Source organism: Ictalurus punctatus, chromosome 4 (assembly GCF_001660625.3).
Source record: "Ictalurus punctatus breed USDA103 chromosome 4, Coco_2.0, whole genome shotgun sequence".
In the NCBI taxonomy this organism is placed as follows: Eukaryota; Metazoa; Chordata; class Actinopteri; order Siluriformes; family Ictaluridae; genus Ictalurus; species Ictalurus punctatus.
The window spans coordinates 14,888,468-14,910,839 of NC_071284.1; the positions used below are offsets into that span (position 1 = coordinate 14,888,468).

The following is a 22,372-nucleotide window of genomic DNA, read 5'->3' on the forward strand; positions in this document are numbered from 1 at the left end:
AAGGAACCATAGCAGAGTAATGCCGGTATACCAGCCTTACGGGGATAACGTTTACACTGTACAACCGCTATATCGGTCTTACGGGTATTTGGCATAGACGGCCAAGCCGGTATATTGTCCTTACGGGAATAGATCAAAGACGGGCAAACCGGTTTTTCGGCCTTACGTGGTCAGTGGGTTAAATCATCATCTACGTGGTAGAGATGGGAGATTTAGCGTTGTAGATGTGAATTCTGAGGAAATTCAACATTAGAGATTTTCAGAGTAAAGACAACTGATGTATTTATCTTGAAGTATAAAGTGCTGTGGGGTTGTGCTGAGCCAGCATTCTGGTCCACCTATGGTGGTTTTTATTTTATTTTCATTGTTTTCCACAGTAAAGGTTCACTTCTTGGCATGAGGCTCATTATTTACCGGCAAGCAAGCGCTATTTCAGAAAGTATTCTGCTATGGTTGCTTCACCTGTGATTACGTCACGGTGTCCAGCGGCCAATGAAACAGATAGAGTCCGACAAAGTCCACAGCCGTGTGAGCTGGTGTTGTTGCTCTTTAAAGTAAATCAGAACGTGTTGAACTACAAATGAGAATGAAAGGCGTGCTAGAAGGAATGCTTACATTGTCTGAGTTTCTGCCATGCTCATGTTGTCAGAGCTGTGAGTTGTTGGTTCCATCATAGCGCTTCGAACTCCTGCACCAATCAGGTCGTTTCCCAGCAGGCCGTTTAGCTCTCCATTACACGAGGTCTTCCGCTGGCTCTCACTAGCAGTGCTGTCTGTAATTAAGACGGGGGGGGGGGGGGGGGGGGGAGCAACTCTTATACATGTCAGTTTATACCGGTCATCTGACACCTAAAAATTTCCAAAATAGCACATAAACAAGTGAACTGCAGTCTTCCACAGGCAAGTACAGTAATAATTCGCCGGACAGGGAGTGAAAAGATATCTTTAGATGTCTGTACATGTTAAATGTGCCTGAATACTGGAAGTAACACTACTAGGTGTATTTTTTGTTGGTCTAAGTAAGTCAAAGCTTTGTTTTTTTTTAATCGCTGCGTAACTACACATTTGCACTTTAAAGCAGGGCACTATACATAGTCTTCCCTTAAACTCCAGTAATAAAAATACAATAAATCAACAGAAAATGTTTGTCATTTCTCCTTATTTAGTTTTAGTCCACTCGTAGACCTGCCGCTTTATTTACAATCAAAGCCGGGTGCGCACTGTGCGATTTTTAATAGTCCTTTGAGACTGTTGCTGGTCAGACTGTATGAACACGATCCCCGCTGTAAGCCATATCACACTGTAGGATCTCAGTCGTCATTAATGTCGGACTGTACGACGGTCAAGACGTGAAAAACGTACGCACGCAAGAAATACTGGTACGGAGGAGAAGCCGCACTACAGGACTGTGCTTCAAATCTTCCGACACTGCCAGAATTTAATTGGAGGACAAATTTGATAGTAACAGTGCTTTATCGGCTGTCGGAGAACGTGTCAAACTAGCCATCAAAGACTGCAGAATTTGGCCTACGATTAATAGGATTCTCAAAATTTCTCTCAGACAACCAAATCAAGGTTATTGGTGTGAACCCGGCTTTAGCAACTTTGAAGAAAGCGTAAGCTCCGCCCACATGACAATGGCGTCATGCCCTATAGCTTTCATAATGTTGTCAGTTTCTGTAACATTACTATATAAACGTCAATCTCCTTTATAAACCTTATAACCTGCACTTACTAAAGTGGAAACATCACACCACATTGTATTTCAGAACACTAAAAATTTTTGTCTAAAAATCTGGGTTGGCTTTTCCTACATTAAATAGAAATGACTATTTTGAAACAGTACAGAATAATTTCACAGAATGGGGATAGTTGGATACATGTTAGATTTTATACTATAAACTGCATGTTTTTTTTGTTGACTAAATAAAGAACTTGTGTTTCATAAACTCATTTTAGTCCTCATTTTCTGCTAAATGAATAAATGGAAATGTCAACTTTTGTGTAGACTTTCTCCTGTAAATATTTTTATTCTAACAGATTTAATGCTCTGTTACGTCATCAAATTTAAGCATATTTTATTAGACGAAGCCACATTTGCAGGAATAAATGTAGGTTTATTTGATATATTTCGGTTATTACAGAGCTGTCAGGTGACACAGATTAACGCTTAACGCTGACACATTTTTACTGGCCATGAGCAGCTCCTACATCATCTTATATATTGTTTTATATAAGTATCGTGTTAATCGTAAGACAAACACATAGCTACATCTCTATATAATGTTTATATTCATACGCATTCATGATTTGGCTCATATAAACACACCAGCGAAGTCAAAGCTATGTGGCTAGTTGAGTGATTAGCATGGTGTGCTAGTAGGCTAACAGCCGACGTCAGTTTGCTGTCCTTCTCTCATTCTAGGATGAACACCGAGCAGAGTATAACATTTTGGGTATAAACTAAACATATATATACACACACACACACACAAGTTAATTATTCTCTTCGTTGAACAGTAAGTCATTATGTAATAGAAGTTCAGATAAAAGCACGTACAAGGCTGCGCACTGCTGCGGCCTAGCGCGCTAATGCTAACTGCAGCGCCAGCTAAGCAGCTACACCTGCGCCGGTCCCGGTAACTTACCGGTTGAGTTAGTGGGTCGGTCCAGTTTTAACATGTCTCTGAGGTGCTGAGTCGCGCCTTCTATGTCTATACTGGAACTGGAAGCCATAAGGTCTAAAAGCGGCTGAAACGCTGCAGTGTGACAAATTACTGCTTGTTTTTTGTCTTGTGCTCGGCGCTGCGAAAATCTTACAACTGTGTTGACTTCCGCTGGTGCGCCGTTTTTTTCCTTCCCACCCCCAACAGCCAGTTTTTTTTTTAGTTCCTGCCGTCAAATCCACGTCCTTATATACTGTATAAAACATTCTACGGTATTTCTTGCTTTCTGTTCATATCGAGAACTACTAAGCAATCTTAATCTCAGACCATATTTAAGAAGCACCATTTAAACGAAACAGCGCGATATAGTTTTAAAAACAACAGTCTCGTCATACATCGATTTGATCTCCTTTATTTTCATACAACTTACAAGTCAGAAATTGACATCCTCTTTAATATAATACACGCAATGTGTTGCTTTTGTTTTCAAAGTTAGCACCCGAATTTCATTGTCCTTCTGCTACCACTTACTGGAGAGGAGAATCTCCATGAAGCAGAGCACGCATGCGGAATTCAACAAAACATTATTTCTTTTTTTGCACGAGACTAGAGAAATGCTGCGAATATGACTTGAGGCCAATCACATGGCAGCGTCTATCTGAAGTTTCAGTAACACTTCTTTAAATACTTCAGTGCTTAAGCAAGCGGACACAAGCCAGCAGTGAAGTGAAGGGAGTTTCCAACATCTGTACAGTCAGTTGAATGTCATATTCATGCCAATAGGATTAGCTTCTTCCACATAATCCTCCTGTAAACATAGTGATTTTCCCTCAAGCCTCTTTTCACTATCAAAGCAGACTTTAACTTAGTCTTCATTAGTATTATTCGACTAGAAGGACTAAGGGTTGGTGTACGTACATGATGGGGAAAGGAGTAGTAAGATGGAAGCACAGTGATATTTCAGCCTGCATGGTATTAGTACTTATTTAGGCACAAACCATTTCCACATAACTTTATTTTATTTTAAAAAGCTTGCAACAATAGAAGAATGGCTGTCTTCTACCTTCAGAGGAATTTTTTTTCTAGGCAAACGTGATAGAACTCTTCAAATAACTATTTCACATGGCCAAGGACCATAAAAGCTCCACAAAGTTATATTCCTCTTTAATCCTTTACCATTATTGAACAAAAGAAGTTGGATATAATTACGGATTCAACGTCCGCAGTACTGATTTTATACCTGTAATAAAATAGCCAAGTCTTTACTACATTAGAAAAACAAAATGTATAATATTAAAGGATCGACTGATTAATAGGCTAGCTAGGCAAACAATTCTTGAGAAGGATTTACCAAATTCTTCAATACTTTTTCCTTCCTGAAAGAATGCTATTGCCAAAACAATTTCCAGTAGTATTCAGAAATTGGTTAGACATAAATAAAATAAAATAAAAAAATAAAAATAAAAAAACCACACACAACAAAAAACAGATATAAAACCAGACAGTGGGAGGAACAAGATGATGCCATGGTTAAGAAAAAGTCAAATGTTTTATTGTGTCTTGTGGCTTGGTAATTATTGTGACAGAGCAGTGAGCAGAAGGTGAGAAGCACACTGGTCTTAAGGGGTGGGGGATCTGGGGGGGGTGTTTACTTTAATGTTTCTTTGGATAGCTAGAGCAACCCGACATCACAATGAATGGAGGCTCCAATGTTCAAGAGGGAAAAGGAAGAAGAAAAAAAAGTGCCAAGAAGCAAACTCTAAAAGCAAGCAGATAAAGAAAGGCAGGTAAGACAGTTATTAATTCATAGTCACACTCAAGAACTAAAATGTAAATAGTAGTAACTGGCAGAAGTTATGTTAATATGTCTGTTTTTTTTTCCCAGGTCAGTGTCCTCTGATATTCGAGCTTGCCATCATCATGCACATCAGCAGAGGGGAAAGGGGTCGCTTTGATGGATCTGTGGGCTTTCAGCAAAGAAACACTTCTCTTGTCTGGAGCAGAGGCACTACAGTGTGCCGGTGTGTCATCTGTGATTTGACTTCTTGGAATCCGGTGCTGAATCTCAAAAGATGGATTAAGGGCAGACTGAGGTTCAGGCATCACTGGGGGTGATGTGCCCCGTTCTCCACCTTCCCCCATTTCCCCCGCCAGCCGTGGTGCTTTTTAGCCAAAGTTGTGGATCGCTAGGCGGAACATGTCGTTGGTGCACACCCACGCATCATTAATGTTCTTCAGGATGAAGCTCTGATGGAACCCCATGATGGGATCATCATCTGCCTACAAAAGACACAAAGAGCAACAGGATTAGTTACGGTATAAGGGAACAGACTATTGAATTTGTTTCAAACTCAATCTAGATTAGGCCACATTAGTGTCTAGATCTATTTTCAAGTCTGTGCATCAAAACATCACAGAAGACTGCATTCTCTAACCATCAGCACTGTTCATATACACATACAGTTTGCAGATCATATATCAGGCAAAAAGCATAGCAGAGATATATGGCGAAAAAAGGCAGACGTCATAATACTCAACACACAACGCTTAAATATATAATCTACTCAAATACACACTCACCAACAACTTTATTAGGAACACCTGTATACCTGCTTATTCATGCAATTACCCTATCAACCAGCATGCAGAAACAGTGCAATAGTCAGTCATGTAAATACAGGTCAAGAGCTTCAGTTAGTGTTCACGTCAAACATCAGAACAGGGAAAAATGCGATCTCAGTGACTTTGTGGCATGGTTTGAGTATTTCAGAAACTGCTTATCTCCTGAAAATGTCACACACACCAGTCCTTAAAGTTTAAATCTAGGTCGGTCATGATTACTACTTTTTTTTTTGGATGATATTATTGTCACAGAAATAATTGCAATAAACGATATCATTGTCATCTTAAGACCATTTTTATTCTACTGATATAATGATAATAATAGAATAATAATGGAAGTACACCCTTTCAAAGAGCAATGATTTTTGAATTCTTAAGAAAATCCAGACATTGGACTGTATAATAATTTTTTTTTTTTTAATTAAAAAGTTTTTGCCTTCTGATGAAAATATCCATTAAATTTATTCAATATTTTATGTCACATTTATTAAATTTTACACTGACTAAAATGGCACTGAATATCAGTCAACAACGTTTTAGCTGACAGGAAAATGTAAAAAATGAAACTAAAAATATTCACACATTTTATAAATGAACTTAAACACGTATGAACAAAAGCATGTGAAAAGCTGATCCCCTGAAATAACTACAATGAGTACACTGGTGTAATACAATATTGTGAATTCTTTATGCTTTAGTCAGCCATTGTCCGTGTTCTAGTGCGTTGTTACAGAAAGAGCGTATTCTACCTAGAGCCTTACTTAAGTTCAGGTTCACTTGTGCATTGGCGTCATCTTGTGCTACATTTATGCTGGGTAAATGTCCGAGTAACCTCATATGTGTAGAGGATGCGTTCAGGTGAGTTAATTAACCTGCTAGTAAAGCCCTTCAGTTTATCGCTGTTCATCTTCAGCTCATGCATCTTAAATGGCTCAACCCCCGACATTATTGACTACGACTGGATTATTTGAAACACTAGATCTACTGTTTCTAGATTTTCTTCTTCAAAAAACATTGTTCGTGCATTGTTGATATATTGCGTGTCATGTGTCCATCTAAAAGTATGTTTTACTTAAATCCGTGCTAGTTTTTGTATTCGAATATTCAAAAGTTCTAATTGGAATTTGACAGCCCAGAGTAGACCAGAAGACAGAAGCAGCACAAACAGCTAAAACGCTGGTGATGTTCATTCTATTTCGTATGATAAATCCATAACATAACTATCGTGACAGACTGTGTGCATGTATGCATGTGTGTGTGTGTGTGTGTGTGTGTGTGTGTGTGTGTGTGTGTGTGTGTGTGTGTGTGCATACTGTGTATAGATCTTTATGCGCTACATTGACATTAAGTCAGTGAACAAGTTACCAACAAAAGTCACATCTGGCCTTAATTTGCAGCCGACATAGGCACTAATTAGGAGGTACATCAGGATTGAATGTCTGAGAAGTGGGCAGTTTTTACTCTCATGTGGCCATTAGCAAGCAACCTACGAGGCTCACAGGACAAACGAGAGAGAACAGGCTTAGAGACAACCCTCAATACTACTCCTTTAAACGTTTTTAAACTACGGACACAAAGCAGGTTCTCCGGGTTTGCAAATTAAACCAATTTCACATCAGAAGAGTCACTGAACGCGCCACATCCTAAACGCTTCACAGCGCACTTAATTTTATACCCGCCTCTCTGTTTCAGTAACTGGTTTAGTGGTTTATCCAATAGTCTAGAGCATGCAAATCCCCATTATAGACAGATATAATATAAATATATATTAAACATGCATTACCACTGTGAGGACAAAGCTATTAGTGGGCATGAGCAGACAAATCAAGTAGTCATTATGTAAACACCTAAATGGTTAGGAGAACTCTTGAAATTAGGCAAATAGATTTTCTTCTGCTTTGTTTCATGAAAGAGGGTCTCTGGCTATAAGACTGTATCTCAATTAATAAAATTATACTTCAAGTTTCTACATATTTATGTACTCCAAGAAAAGAAAAACATGCATACATACACACACACCCAGTCATCCCTTTTCTGTGAGAAATATAGATTGTAGAATTATTAGTGAAAATCACAACCGTAAATGACCAAAACTTTCTCTTTATCTGTTCCATAGAATAGATGAAGAATTGAGCAGGATTGAACAGCAGCAAAACATACTGTAAGATGCGAGGGGATGCTGAACACTAGCTTGTACTTTAAAGTATATTTTTAAATGTAGAAACATTTAATTTCATTATTTTTGAAGCCGTCTTCGCACTACAGCATTTCTTTGCATGTGCCTAAAATGTTTGTGCAGTACTTTGTAATTTTGAAGTTTTCAGTTGTTGAAAAATTGTGATTTTTGTGACTGTTTATAAGATTAAATAGGTGTGACACTGGCCAGAGAGCTGCATGAGCCACTCTGCAAGCTTGTGCTTAAAAAAGAAGGGAGAAAGGAAGAAGAAGAAAAAAAGAGGACCACTTACACCAGTAGTTGCTTACTAACATTTCCTAATAGAGAACAAGGCAACATATGTGATATATCGGGGGTGGAAGGATTCTGAGTGAAAGGATATATTCATGTTCTATCGAAAATAAACACTTTAAAATTATTTAGCGATTTTGTATTTATTGACTTTTGGATTAGACTATAATCTAATCCAAGTACTTTTTAAGCACCACTAGATAAAATATTATTTCAATGCTATTTCATGGCTTTCCAGTACTTGCATTTCAAAAAACCAAATTCATGTACTTCATGTAACAAGCACCTTCTCTAAACCATGATAAGAAGAAGAACGCAAACATACATTAGCTTGCCTCCAAGATCAGGAAACAATTTGTGGACTTTCTGAACCAGCGAGCCGAAATGAGCATGTACAGTGTCTCAGATGCATTCACCATCATAGGCACACAACGATGGAAAAATGTCCCACAATCCTTTTGCCACTCGGGATCTCCACCATTTCAATTTGTTGATGAAAGCTGCGATCTTATCCGTATAGGTCAGGATGGATGATGAGGGACCTTGCATGCTTTCATTCAGGACATATATGAGTGAATATGTCTAACAGATAAGCAAGCTTCGCACACCATGCACCGTGTACAGCAAGAGGAGAATCAACATTTGCTAAAAATGGTAAGACCTCTTCTCACAGCTCAAGCAGACGAGTCAACACTTGACCCGTGTCAGCCACCTGACCTCAGAGTGTAGAAGCAGGTACTGATGATCCTAGACCATTTCCGTGCATAGCGATGTGAAAAGTCGGGAAGAGAGTGCCCCAGCCTTGATGGCTGTCTGCAACACGTCGTTCAACTCCGGGTGCAGTTTCCGAGTGCAGTTCGCCTCACACCACCAGGGTTGGGGGTTTCATTCCTGCGCTGTGTGTGTGCAGTTTGCATGTTCTCCCCATGCTGCAGGGGTTTCCTCCTGGTACTCCGGTTTCCTCCCCGAGTACAAAGACACGCATGGGAGGCAGTTGTGTCCAAAGTGACCGTAGAGTATGAATGGGTGTGTGAATGTGTGAGTGATCGTGCCCTGCGACGGATTGACACCCTGTCCAGGATGTATCCCGTCTCGTGCAAGATGCTCCATGGGATAGGTGCCAGGTTCCATCTATTCTCATGGATAGATGAGAATTTCTCAATAGCTACATATTCCTGCTAGCCTTCTTGCCAGAGCTCCACTGAAAACTGTACTTTAACCTCAAAGTTCAAATCTGGATAAGCAATAGATATATTAAGATAATAAATGATGCATTGAGTTTCCTCCAGATAATCTGGTTTCCTCCCCCGGTCCAAAGACATGCACAGTAGGCTGATTGGCATGTCCATAGTGTATGAATGGGTGTGTGAAAGTGTATGTGATTGTGCCCTGCGATGGACTGGCACCCTGTCCAGGATGTACCCCACCTTGTGCCCCATGCCTCCTGGGACAGGCTCCAGGTTCCCCACAACCCTGAAGGATAAATGGTATAGAATAAGGATGGATATCAAAAAACATTTCTTGAATACGCCATTGCACCGTGTTACCAGAAAGTGGAACTTTAGCCAACTTTCCTGCAGCTTCTCCACCCAACATTTCCTCAACAATGTCTATGCAGGCTGGCATCAGAAGCTCCTCACCCATCATGTGTGGCCTTTTGGATTTCGCCATTTGATATGCAGATAAAAATGAGGCTCGCAGTGCTTTCTCTGGTATACTGACTGTACCTTTGATCAGTTTCTGCTGACAAAGATACTCCTCTTTTTAAAGGAGAAAATACGACCGCCCTTTGTTGGCATAAGCAGGATCTTCTGTTGTGAGGTGCTGTTTAAGTTTTGATGGTTTCATGCTAGCACTGGCTCACTTTTCTAAGCTTAAAAGACACTGAGGGGTTCTCTCACCGTCTGGAACTCTGCAGGCAATAAAACAAGGTCAAAGTAAGACTGGTCATATTTTCTACATGGCTCCTTTATAGATTTTGTTGCTTGATTCTGATATGAACAGCGGACAGAGGTCTGGGATGATTTAAGGTATAAAATCTTTTCCTAGCCAACATATCCTGACCGATTCCACTCTTGGGATCATTGAATGCTAGCATATAGTAATGAAGCAGACGTGACTTACCATTCAGGTCAAGTGAGTCAGACAGCTGTTTCAGTGAGTCACTCAGTGAATGATGAGTCAGTTTGTATTTTGCTAAGTGTTTTGTTAAAAAGAATCATCTCTTAAAAGTCATGAATCAAACTGCCGTGATGTAATTTTATCCAAGTGACTCTGTGCAACCCACCGTTCTCCACTTTGACCCACAAGTTCCAGCATACGCATTAAGAAGCCAGTGCGCAGAAAAACGCTTCATATTTAGTTCGAAATTCAAAAATATTCATCCACCAGCATCTATAGCTCACATGAATAACCAACAATCAACTTCGAGACCGCCGTCATTACCATGGGCGTGCATTCTGCCCAATTTTATTCTTCAAATATCAATAAGAGGTAAATTAACTGATAACAACTAGAAAAGAAAAACAAGCATCATTAACTTTCCTTTTGTCAGCCGAAATATTAAATGCATGTGAAAAGCTACTGAATGACAGTATATTGTTCAAACATGTAGCGCTAATACAGGTTAAAACGGCAGCGCACACTGGCATCAGTAAAATTAATGGACAGGAAAAATCTCATTGGATTGAAGACCCTGTAATCCCTGTAGTACTGCATGTTTATATTAATCTGTCACTACAGATATTTGCACCTTATAGATGATTTACTAAACGAATGAATAAAATGGACATGAATGCTCTATGAGAGAGTAGGGGCAGGTATTAAAAGAAATGAGAAATCCTGCTTCACACCTCTTGAACTTGCACATCACAGCAGTGCTATAGACACTGGCTTTTCTATTTCAAAATTTTTCAGGGACAAAAAAATAAATAGATTAACGTTATGAGTAATGAATAACTGATTAAGCCATTTCAGTACTTCAGCTCCTTAGACAGTTAACTGGGTATTCAAACACCTGTGTATGCACATGCCTAGTCATTACATTTCACTAGATATTCTAATCCTGATGAACATAATTTGTGGGCATTTTCAGAACTCGACAGTTCTGTTAACTCTCTCTGCTCCCGAGTCAAACTAGTGACTCTGCTTCCGAGTCAACTGTGACTTGGAAGCAGCTGAGAAAGAATATTTGAAAATAACAAACCTTCAGGACTAACAGACCGATAAAATCAAAAACATTTTGGCTAACCAACATGACTCTAGGCTAGTTTGGTGTTGATAGCTAAAGGGGAGGCACAACTAAGAAATCATATGGATTTAATATTTAAAAAAAATAAATAAATAAAAGTTTTTTAAACTAACTAACTAAATAAAGAATTGGCAGAATTGAGAGCCCTCGGCCAACAGGACACGAGCATTTCCAAATATTTTTCCGGAAGATATACCAAAGATATAAAATTACAGCACCGCCGTCTTCTTCTACTGATGTTTGGTTACGTAGTGATGAATCTCTTCAAGTGGAGAATTACTCGGGTTAAAAATAAATAAATCTTCGCGGGTACAGGCCCCAAATACCCAGGCCAGGTTACACCCCTCGGTGACTAATCAAAATGTGACCAATTGTGTGTAATAAGGTTTACTTATTTAGACTGAAAGTGCCTTGTTATTCAGACAGAACATGTGTAAAACAGCAGTGGACAAGGGTTTAAATAGACAGAAATGCACTTCACTTGATTAATGCCATTTTGTCTTCTTACTTCCTACATACATTATACTATGCTAATTTGGTAAATCACTGAAGACCTATAAAAAATATGCTTTTTTTAATTTCCTGAACATATAAAATATTATTTTCATGTATAATGTAGGTTTTTTTTTTTTAAACACTTTTATAGATCTTGAAGAATGTTTGCTTGATTATTTAAATTTTTCAGTCACCTTCCTAGTCTTTTCCACTTCCACAGAAAAAGGTTATGGTTGTTATTAAACTGGTGTCATGCATTAAAAAGAACCCAGACTATGAAGACTTGTAGGCCTTAACACTAAGTAATTGCCCTTTCCTACTAAAGTACGTTTTATTACTTTAAAAATCCTTAATATTTAATACATATTTTAACCTATGGAGGCCACCATTACATGACCTGAGCAATGCACTCCGAGTCGATGACGTAAAATGGTTGCACTTGAGCACTCAGAAGAATTAGCTACAAGCCCCCGCAGCAGGAGAAAAATGCCACACTGTGCTGTAGTTTTCTAGTTCTTGTGTACTGTGATACAGAGGATATCTGTAAATATAATCAAACCTGTAAGCATCTTGTTAGTGCACATATATTCTCAAGGTAAATCTCCTGTAAAATTAGCCTAAAACACCTAGCCAAGGCATACCAAAAGTACGATTAAAGCGGTTCTTGAACCATTTGGAGTACATGCATGGTTTTGGTCTCTTTTGAACGGTGGACTAAAATTTTTACATGATTGGATTGTTTGGACCTTTGCTGTTTTTGTCAGGATGTTATTGATCAGTAGATTACTATGACGCTTCATATGAGGCGAGTTGCCTCCGTTTCGTAAGTGTTTGTTTGTATATCGAGGGTCTGACAGACATTGATTGCAGCTGCTGTTGTGATTGTATCTGAAAACGGTTTATAATCAATCCAATCACAAGAACCTTACCTTTCCAAAAATATGAGTACCATCGTATACAGTAGCTGTGTAGACAGCGTAGATTTGCTCATAACATGGCGACAGCGTGCTGGCGGGCCGTCAGAATTTTGACAGGATAAAGTAAACGGCGGCGAGATAATAGCTGATAATCTCTAAAATTATTGATATTAGAATACGTCTCATCATAAAACGATAGCTTAATCCAATGGTTTTCAAAGTGGGGGCCGCCAGGGGGCCTCAACAATTTGTTGTGAGGAAAATAATAAATGCATGTTTTCTATTTCTCGCTCTCAGACACACACACACACACACACACACACAATCAATTCCTAATGTAATGTTAAGAAGTAATTATTAATAAAATAAAAGGGGGATATATTCAGAAGTCTGTATTTTTTATGTGTTTTAAAGATATCTTACAAAAGGGGGGCCTCGGTCAAATTTTAATGCCATTTGGGGGGGCCTTGCCCTGGAAAAGTTGGGGAACCACTGGTTTAATCCATATGCTCACCTTCAACAACAAACACTCTCGGTTGGCATACACGTGCAGTTGCTGCACAGACACCATGGATTCTGCCCCACTCTCGCCTCCTCACCTCTCTGATCATCTTCATTTTGATGTACATTTTTAGTAATGTCTTCTATATTAGCCTCCTCACTTATGTTAAGCTCGGGTTCAAATGAAAAGCCTGAAGACATGTTTATATCGCTGGAGAATCAAGATGATTTGACGTCACTACCCAGAACGCATTGCGACATAAACAGCAATGGCAGCCTACGAGTGCAAGGATTTATTTATTTTTTAAATAAATAAATGTGTGTTTAAACACAATGAGGGTTTATGTATAGCGGATTTATATGGCGGATATCAGCGTTAATCTAATAAGCCATACAAGTCTTAATAGTTGGGGTTCCCTTTAAGGGCAAAATCATTTCACAAAACTTGGCAGACTGTTAATTGTAAATATTGAGTAACTTGTTTTTTCAAAATGGCCACTACATGGTTATAAAACACAGCCCAGGAAAGTGATTTTAGTAGCAGGAACATTGAACACTACCTAAACCAGGACAGGCAGAGCACACCTCCTTACACACAGTCAGAGGGGAAGGCCATGTGATCACAGAGCACATGTGAGGTCATAGGTTGTGCAGAGCAAGCCTGAAGACCTCGTTGGTGCAAACCCAGGCATTGCTGTAATGTTTCAGCAGAAAGGTCTGTTGGAAGCCCAGCACCTGGTCTTCGTCGGCCTGACACACATGAATACACATGCGCGCACACTACAGCTCTGAAATAATAACTCTTCAATGGAAGTGTGCACCTCTATATGTTATCTGCCATTCTTATTATTTTTCTCAAAACTGGGTGAATATATTAGATGGCAAGGCTGATTCGAATCCGCCCACCAAAGAAACACTAAATGAAATCCTGCATCTGTCTGTTTAAGTAGAAGGCAGAGAGATGCAAGGCCAGTTAAATACTTACTTTTAGTTGTCCTACTACCATACTCATTATGCAGCTGTCAGGTGTGGGCTGGTGATCTTGTGCTGTTATGCTGTGGGCTATTTTTGTGAAGGGCAGGCTCTGAGGAGACACACACACACACAAAAAATATATTCCCTTCATATACATTCACTCCTTGACTAGAAAGATCATTTATACTCAAATCATTATATCTATGCAAAATTCAAGATTCCTATTAAAAGGACACATGAAGGGAGATATCACTGCAGAATTAATACTGCTGCCTAAATCACGCGAGATCTGTTCATCTGTTTACAGCTCCCAGCGTCCACAATGCGCTCTACGTCTTGAAAACTAACACAATACAGCAGGGTGTGGAGCTCAATTTGCCTGTATCCAAACTTTAAGCAAAGTCAAATGAGGTCAAATTATGATCTGAAGTCATCCATATTAATACTCCTGCAAATAGTTACACATCATTACAGTTTATTCCAGCATACGTCGACTAAGAAAAGCCTTACGGAGAGTTTCTCAACAATCGCTGCTTTTCCCTGGAATTGCTGTCCTTCCCACGTAAGACATGACGCATCAATCTGTAAGAGAGAACACGGTCAGGTAAATGAGCTGACACACCAAACAGCCCAATACAGAACAGACCAGGCACTATTCTCACTACTAGATACAGATGAACAATTTGTGGAAAATAAATGCAATTTTTCAAACAAACATCATGGCTCAAGCTGCATTGCTTTTATTCATTTATCTTCAGGGCCTATATTGCTCAAATGTAGCACTGGAACGTTGAACAAACTAGTGTCATGATGAATTAATGAAAATAAAGCAAACATCTGAGGACAAGTGAAGGATTCTGAACTCAAAGAGGTCAGAGTATCATCTATATGAACTACTGCCTGTCAAAGTCGCTGACTCACTGCTGCACGTCTCTCACCTTCAACTTCACCGAGATTTAAACGAGCAGACGTTACTCATTCAGAGCTCACTACTGCAACACCTACATTTAGTTATTTAGTTTTAACACCATGTCAGTAACCAGGCTATTCACATGGCAAACAAAAAGGTACATCAATAAGTATTTACGACACTTAAAATTTATAGGAGATAAAAATACTAAAATGTGTTCACATGGTACTTAAAATAATAATAATATTTATATTATATTATATTATATTTTATATATATATATATATATATATATATATATATATATATATATATATATATATATATATATATATATATGTGGATGGGGGGGCGACGGGGACATTGTCCTAGTTGTAGTTCCATAAGTTTTGCAGTTCAGTAAAATATGCCTCAATGTCATAAGCGTTTTGCAACACCTTCATAAACTAGGAGTGTTTCAATGTTATGCACGGTTTGAGTGTTTTGATCACATTTTTTTATGCAAGTTTAATTTGAAGCACACGGGAGACCAGATTCTCACCTGTGCAGCCTACCACTGTGACTTGATTAATTATTGAACTGAAACACAGAAGTTTACAGTGCACATCTCTCTCCTCTCCGCATAAAAGATCAGAAGTCCTGTTCAGCACAGCTTTCCTGTGAAACAGCAGTGTGCTAGCTATGGTACATTCCTCACTGTCAGAGAGGTTACATCACACACATGCACACATTTTTGCCAGCCAAGTTTGGAACTGGTTTATAAAAATAAAAACTTTTTAAACTCAAGGGTAGGATGGATGTTTACTCTTCTTGTGTATGGTTGCGATGGAGTTGAGCAGCAGATTTCCTTATCTGTGCAGCACATCACCACAACAGCACATCATCACGTGGCGCATTAAAATTTCTACTAACTTTAGTAATAGTATTAAATCACCAAACCTGCTAGTCAGGCAAACAGCTTTAATTAAAAATAAATTAATTAATTAAAATGATGTTCTGCCATGAAGTTGTGTCACAGCGAGACTACGAATGTAGTCCAGCAGCAGGCTGTACATTATTCAATTCGCCAGATTATTGAGGCTCTTCGTAATGTTAATAATCAGATTCATTCTTTCCCACTTTGGTCAAATTATCTATCAGCTCAAAACAGGCCAAGCTGGTGCTAGTAAAGGGAAAGAATTTATGAAACATTGCTACTAATGGAACATCACAGACAAGAGGTTTCCTTCAATTAAATAACTCAATTTTGTTCTTGTACATTTGTGTGTTCTCTTGTTTTCCCTCATGTCAGAAACAGCAATGCACCTTGGTTTAAAAAACAACTTACTACAGAGCCCTGAATTAGATGTATACACATAAATTGGGGCCTTATGCATATCCCATCCATCCAAGTTCTGTGAGGCTTACCCTACACAGGGTCAAGGGGAGTCTGGAGCGGGGGAAGTGGCAGACACACTGGACGGGGTGCCAACTCGTCGCAGGGCACAATCACACACACGCTCACACACTCATTCATGCGTTACAGACAATTTAGAAATGCCAATCAGCCTACAACACGTCTTTGTACTGGGGAAGGAAACCGGAGGAATGCACCAAAGCACAGGGAGGACATGCAAACTCCACGCACACAGGGCGGAGGCGGGACTCAGACCCGTAACCTTGGAGGTGCGATACAAACGTGCTAACCACTATGCCACCGTGAACATTGATCCACACAGCTCGTTTCGATGTCTTATGACGGTTTGGTGAAAACTCAATCTGAGAAACAAGGCATTACTCTGACTACATGTACATGCCCACTTACATAAAACAAACAGGCTCAATTACAAGAGCCGTTAGCCAGATAAAAATACATCGTAGAGACATTCATTGCTGACGTAAAAACGCCCCCTTCGATAAAATCTTGTCTTAATACGAGGTCCGTTATGATGTCTGTGTGTATGGAACTACATAATCAGTGTGACATTGACAGAGCTGCTAGACATATGCAGAATTATTAACCAAAATGACCCACATGACCTCCCTCCAGTGGAACATGAACTTCTGTGTGCAGCCGTACTTACATATATTGATCCAAGCTGAGTTCTGTCGGTGTCAAACAGCTGATAGTAATGCTGAACAAAGCTGGATCCTATTTGTTCCCAGATTGGCTTGTCTCCCATCCTGATTCACACCAGCTACAGGCACTGGTGGAGAAAGCAGCAGTCAACGGGTTGGATTTTGACATCATCTTGCTATAAGATGTTCATGCACTCTAATTGCAATATGTGCTGTTTGCCCTGATCATTTATAAAAGCCTCCAAAAGAAATGACACCCCCCTCCCTCCACATTTTTCTTCATCAGTCTTAATTAAGTCTTTTTTTGAGTTACTTGGATGTTCTCCAAGCTATGTTGTAGCACCTTTTACTTTCGCTTTCGAATTAGCAGCAATTCAGGGGAAGCAATTGCTTGAATGGTGGGTTCGGTATTATTCTTAATGAAAAACACAACAACAACAACAAAATACAATGACAAACTCACATTATTATAGATACATTTAATACCTTTTTCATATCCTTCAATTTGCACAATTTTTGATGGTGAACATCAGGCAGAATGTGAAAAGTTTTTTTCCCCAAAGAATACAGAAAATAAAAATTGGGCTTTTAATCTAATTAACTAATTAAAGAATTACTCAACAGATTAATCGATCATCAAAATAATTGTTAGTTGCAGGCCTATATATAAAGTACATAACACACTCATCAGTGTGAAAATTGGTTGAGATACATGTTAAGACTTATACTAGTTTTGCTGCAAAATTACATTTACATTGCATAAGATCAGCAAAGCAAAGCAAGCAAACTGTGCCAGTCACATACACTCACCAATGATCTCCACTACTTCCTAAGCTTTATTTCTCTCAGGACTGTCTCTGTACACATTTAATGAGAGGTTCTATATGACAGGATAATATTACAAGTTCTCTTTCATTTTTGCACATCAAATAGTAAATGTGAACTAATTGCAGGTAGGAACTACAGTTGTGCATGGGGAACTAGGGATGTCACGAGAACCGATACTTCAGTACCAAGTCGGTACCAACATTCTTAAAACGTGACTGTACTTGTTTTTCTGCACTACCGTTCGAACCGATTCTAATGGAGGTACCGAGATTGCAATTCTTCCGGACCTGATGGGGGAAGAAAATATGCGCAAGTATTTTAGTCGGTCCGCAAGTGGTGAAGAAGAACGCCTACAAGCACACGGGAAAAACTACAGAAGATTAGCTTAACAAGTTTAGCTCCGCACCGACTCGTTGAGAAGAATAGAGAGGAAAGCTATTATCAGTTTCCGGTGTGCAACCGATGCTATTGTTAATTTCAAACAAAGCGAGGAAACACCTGGAATTTGGCGAAGCACCTGAACGACGGTCCTATATTATGTTTGTTTGAGGCAGCTGGCATTGTTGCCATGAAACCAGCTAGCATTATGTAAAGCTAGCGACAGACAGTTATTTATTAACGACGCTAACGCATTGCAACTACCTCCGAATGGGCCACCACGCATCGCCATTCAGCCCGTGTCCTGTCAGCTAAATGTAGCCTAATGTTACTAATAATTATTCAAATGTTCATGCTTTTAATAAATCTTTTTGGCCTGCCACCATATCAGTGAATTTAAACTAATGCTTGCTTTCAGAATATAAGAGGTGTGTGTGTGCGCGCGTTTAGGAGTTCACCTCCACTCATTGTCAGAGTGTTTGATAACTAAAATACCGCCCCCCCGGTGAAGAATACACCGGAGGACTGCTCTGAGGAATCGTTCGAGCCAATCGTTTGGGTTCATCATGTTACAGTGTCGTACCTAACTTACATGAATTTAAGAAAATTTCGATTCAAATGTCAACTGTCATGGGGCTCTAAGGTGGCACAACAGAAAAGGGGAGACTGAAAATACGAAACACGACGATACCACAGCAATCCTAACCAGAAGTCCTAAACTGTGTTCCAAATGATATACACTATGCACTCTACTGTCTGAATTTTAGAAAGGTAGCATCGTCTCAAATTGAACACTAGCGGGTTTTTTACTAACCGGAACTACAAGCCATTTCCCAGTCGAGAGCATGTGACGTCAAACGCACGTAATGAGACACTGCTAGCTTCAGCACAACACTCAGTCATGAAAATTAATTGCACCATGTCAATGTAACCTGAAGAAATTCATTTACTGAACTTTTCACACTCCCTTTTCTGAGAAATTCAAGCCAGTGTCAGCGCCCATTGGCCCCGCCCCTCTTCAGCCATGTAAGCAATGCTGGGACTGTGGAGTTCAAGAAGTGTTCAACATTACATACTTTTTCCCTTTTTTTTGGTGTGAAGTGCACATCTTGTTGGAATTCAGTGTGAACACACTACTCATACTACTTACACAAAAAAAGGCACAGAACAGTGCACAAGTATGCGATTTGGGACACACCATTAGAAAGCAAATTCAGCCATGCTCTCTGGATGGGTAGGAATGGCAAGACACTGTCCCATGTCTATCAGAGCAACACTAACAAGCACAGGCGTCTGTGAGCTCACGTATGGGGAAGAGGACCGTTAACGTTTTGCTCCGAGTCAATTTTGCTGTGGCATATTTTTTCCCCCCTTAAAATTTGCTAGGTAATTTGCGTTCGAGTTTTTTTGTGTAAAACTACTTGAATCTGCAAAATTGCTATTGCGCACAATAAATTTGCACTGTTTCACAGTGATGTTTGTTGGTAAATGAGACCTTTTAGCTGTACTCGTGTTCGACACACGTGAATCGAAGAGGGCTTTGACCGAATGCACATTGTGATCACATTTTGGCCCAAATCTGCTGTGATTTTGAAAAACTGCAAGCTCCTCTGAATACTGTGGCATTTCCCTGATCTTGCTTTCATTTTTAATCACAATATCCATGAGGGACAACCTTATGCTGCTGTGTGACGTATTATAAAGGGCAGTCTGAAAAGAAGCGGTGGTTGACTCCACACTTCTCTGAGGAAGCATGTGTTTGCTCTCTGGCTCCTGGCTAATAGCTGTGGTGTGACCGGGGAGAGCCGGCAGGTGGGTGGGAATTGGCAGAGAAAATGGGGAAACGTTGCTCATCATGCTGTTGCTTGCAGATTTCAATGAAACCATGGCATCTTACAAATATACACAGAAACTGAATGGTCACTTGTTAACATGAATGCTTTGTTCACAACTTTGTAATGTTCCGTCCCAGAATTTCAGGCCATCTCTTTTCAAGTGTATGGTGATACAAATGCATTATACATAGTGTGTGTGTATATTTATTTATATATATTTTTATATTATAATATATATATATATATATATATACATATACACATACATATATATATATATATATATATATATATATATATATATACATATACATATATATACACACACACATACATACACTTTGTATGTATACACATTTATTTCAGTTATATAAACTTTATAGGGTTGGACATACAAAAGACCATCACATGTTTTGGGATCCTCCCAATAGCGTGCGTGCGTTTTATATATATATATATATATATATATATATATATATATATATATATATATATATATATAGAGAGAGAGAGAGAGAGAGAGAGAGAGAGAGAGAGAGAGAGAGAGAGAAGAAGAAGAAGAAGAAATGTGACTAACTTTATGCTTTCTTTTCGTGTTGTTACTCTCGGATCGTCTGGTCACAGCTGAACACGAGTTTCCCTGCTCCTATATGAAGGTCAGCAGTGACTTATTCCGGCTTACTGCGCGGTTATTACCGTTTCTTCATAATAAACTCTCTCACACACACAGACACACACCCTACTCCAGCATTACACGGCCGTGTGTTTAGATGGCGTTGGAGCGCCACATGGCCACCTTCGAATTTCCCAAACTCTTGAACACGGCTCTGGAGTCCGCTTCCCGCGCGAGGCGTGTAATGAAGCGGGTTTAATGTAAAACTGACTCGTCATTTCGACGCACTGACGGAGGGAATAAACTCCGCAAACCACCCAACACCTAATAATTACGTTCATTAACGTTACCCAAACACGCCGAAGTTAATAAACTGTGAGAACTGTCTAGCCCGGTAAAGCTCGTCTCGGCTCCAGGTTGTCCCTGCCCAGCTAGCCTGCTAACATTAGCTGTTTAAAATAACACTCCGGACTCTAATGCTAGTCAAATAAAGCTATGCTCAGTGTTGTGGTGTAAACCAGGTAGAGTTTAAACCAGGTAGACTTTAATAAATATGCCAAATAAATTCGGTTTGTCTCAGTGTGGGGGCTGTTCAGCTCAACATCTCTCAACTAAACAGTCATTAAGTTATGGCACGAGCACGCTGTTCAGCTAGCAACACCGTGAGGTAGCCGTGTAGCTAGGTGAGGGTTGATTCATTGCGCTCACGCTAACCCTCGCTAGCAGTCCTAGCATGTCTGAGCCATCATGACGGTTAAAGCGCTAGCTCGAGGTGTTTTTTTGCTCTATAGGGACATGGAGCTCACATCACGTTCCTTTCTAAAAATACTCTGAGTCACTTGAGCTGTCTGCCGGACTTTCTTTATCATCAGGCACCGGCGCGGCCCGTTAACATTCCCGTCGCACAGCATAGGCGTGTCCTACATGCTTACATGCTAACATGCTAGCATGCTAGCTCACACAAACCCGCCATACATGACAGGATTAAAACCCGCGATAACGTCTCTGCGTGGGATTTTGCAATATATATTTACGTGATGAACCAGCACATACCGCATCAGCCGGTACGTGAGATTTAATTCTTAACAGCTTACCTCCGCGAGCCCTAACCGTAGCTATCCTCGGATCCAGTTATGGCGATTACAGCGCGCGATGGAGAAGTTGAGCCGCCTGCTCGTTTGCGCATGCGCAGTAAACACGCTTATTTGAACGTCGGGAGATGATGTTCAAGATCCCTTGTTTGAACCTCTTGTGGTTCTTGGTTGGAAAAAAGGAACATGTGATATTTATCTACAATTAAAAGAAGAAGAAGAAGAACGAATTTCATGAGACACACATGCATCCTGCAACAATACAGCAATCTTAACAATCTAAACCAAATGGCAAAATCATCACAATAGGTTTCAAAGGAGTCCAGTGTAAGTGTATTGGCATATATATGATCTATGGCACATGCCAATACATGACTATGGCATGAGGCTAGTCTCCAGAGTTGATTTGATGTAGGCAGTGTGATATCTGGCAGAATTATACCAAACATATCAAGATGAAGAAACGTTATAACAGCAATGTCAGGAAGAAAGAGAGATGAGGTGAATGTTACACCAGAGAGTATTCAGAAGAAGTGCAAAAAGTTGGGATGCAGTTATGGTTGAAAACAGCATACAAATTATTTCTCATTCCAAAAAGTAAATGCAACCTTTTGAGGTAATTTCATGTTTATTTTTTTTCACAGTGATATACAGGGGTGCTTGAAAGTTTGTGAACCCTTAAGAATGTTCTATATTTCTGCATAAATATGACCTAAAACATCAGATTTTCTAAAAGTAGATAAAGAGAACCCAGTTACACAAAAAAG

General features: G+C 39.6%; 2 protein-coding genes across 3 annotated transcripts in view; both read right to left on the reverse strand.

The window, feature by feature from the left end:
- Positions 1-2,864, reverse strand: part of edc4 (enhancer of mRNA decapping 4) — a 37,613-nt gene extending 34,749 nt beyond the window's left edge. The window contains exons 1-2 of the mRNA XM_053677996.1: positions 2,648-2,864; positions 616-772 (exon numbers count right to left, since the gene is read on the reverse strand). Coding sequence (XP_053533971.1) covers positions 616-772; positions 2,648-2,735 — 245 coding nt within the window. The 5' untranslated portion in view covers positions 2,736-2,864. The remainder of the gene's footprint in view (positions 1-615; positions 773-2,647) is intronic.
- A 1,331-nt stretch (positions 2,865-4,195) lies between these two features.
- nutf2 (nuclear transport factor 2) lies at positions 4,196-21,691 on the reverse strand. Of its 2 annotated transcripts, XM_047153023.2 has the most exons (6): positions 21,609-21,691; positions 16,866-16,988; positions 14,403-14,474; positions 13,903-14,001; positions 13,511-13,667; positions 4,196-4,945 (listed from the first exon to the last, which is right to left on the reverse strand). In XM_047153023.2, the coding sequence occupies exons 2-5, from the start codon at positions 16,962-16,964 to the stop codon at positions 13,557-13,559; spliced, it is 381 nt and encodes a 126-aa protein (XP_047008979.1). In that variant the 5' UTR covers positions 16,965-16,988; positions 21,609-21,691; the 3' UTR covers positions 4,196-4,945; positions 13,511-13,556. The 2 variants fall into 2 exon arrangements, with proteins under 2 accessions (XP_047008979.1, XP_047008978.1); XM_047153022.2 differs by lacking the exon at positions 13,511-13,667.
- Positions 21,692-22,372: the final 681 nt, after the last annotated feature.

Bases quoted from the DNA above. Each gene is read 5' to 3' on its own strand.
- nutf2 (XM_047153022.2), bottom strand. From the start codon at position 16,964: ATGGGAGACAAGCCAATCTGGGAACAAATAGGATCCAGCTTTGTTCAG. The intron at 14,002-14,402 runs GTAAGGCTTTTC...GTGTCTCCTCAG, and splicing joins CGATTGTTGAGAAACTCTCC to AGCCTGCCCTTCACAAAAAT. The intron at 4,946-13,902 runs GTAAGTATTTAA...TGTCTTTTGTAG, and splicing joins TGGTAGTAGGACAACTAAAA to GCAGATGATGATCCCATCAT.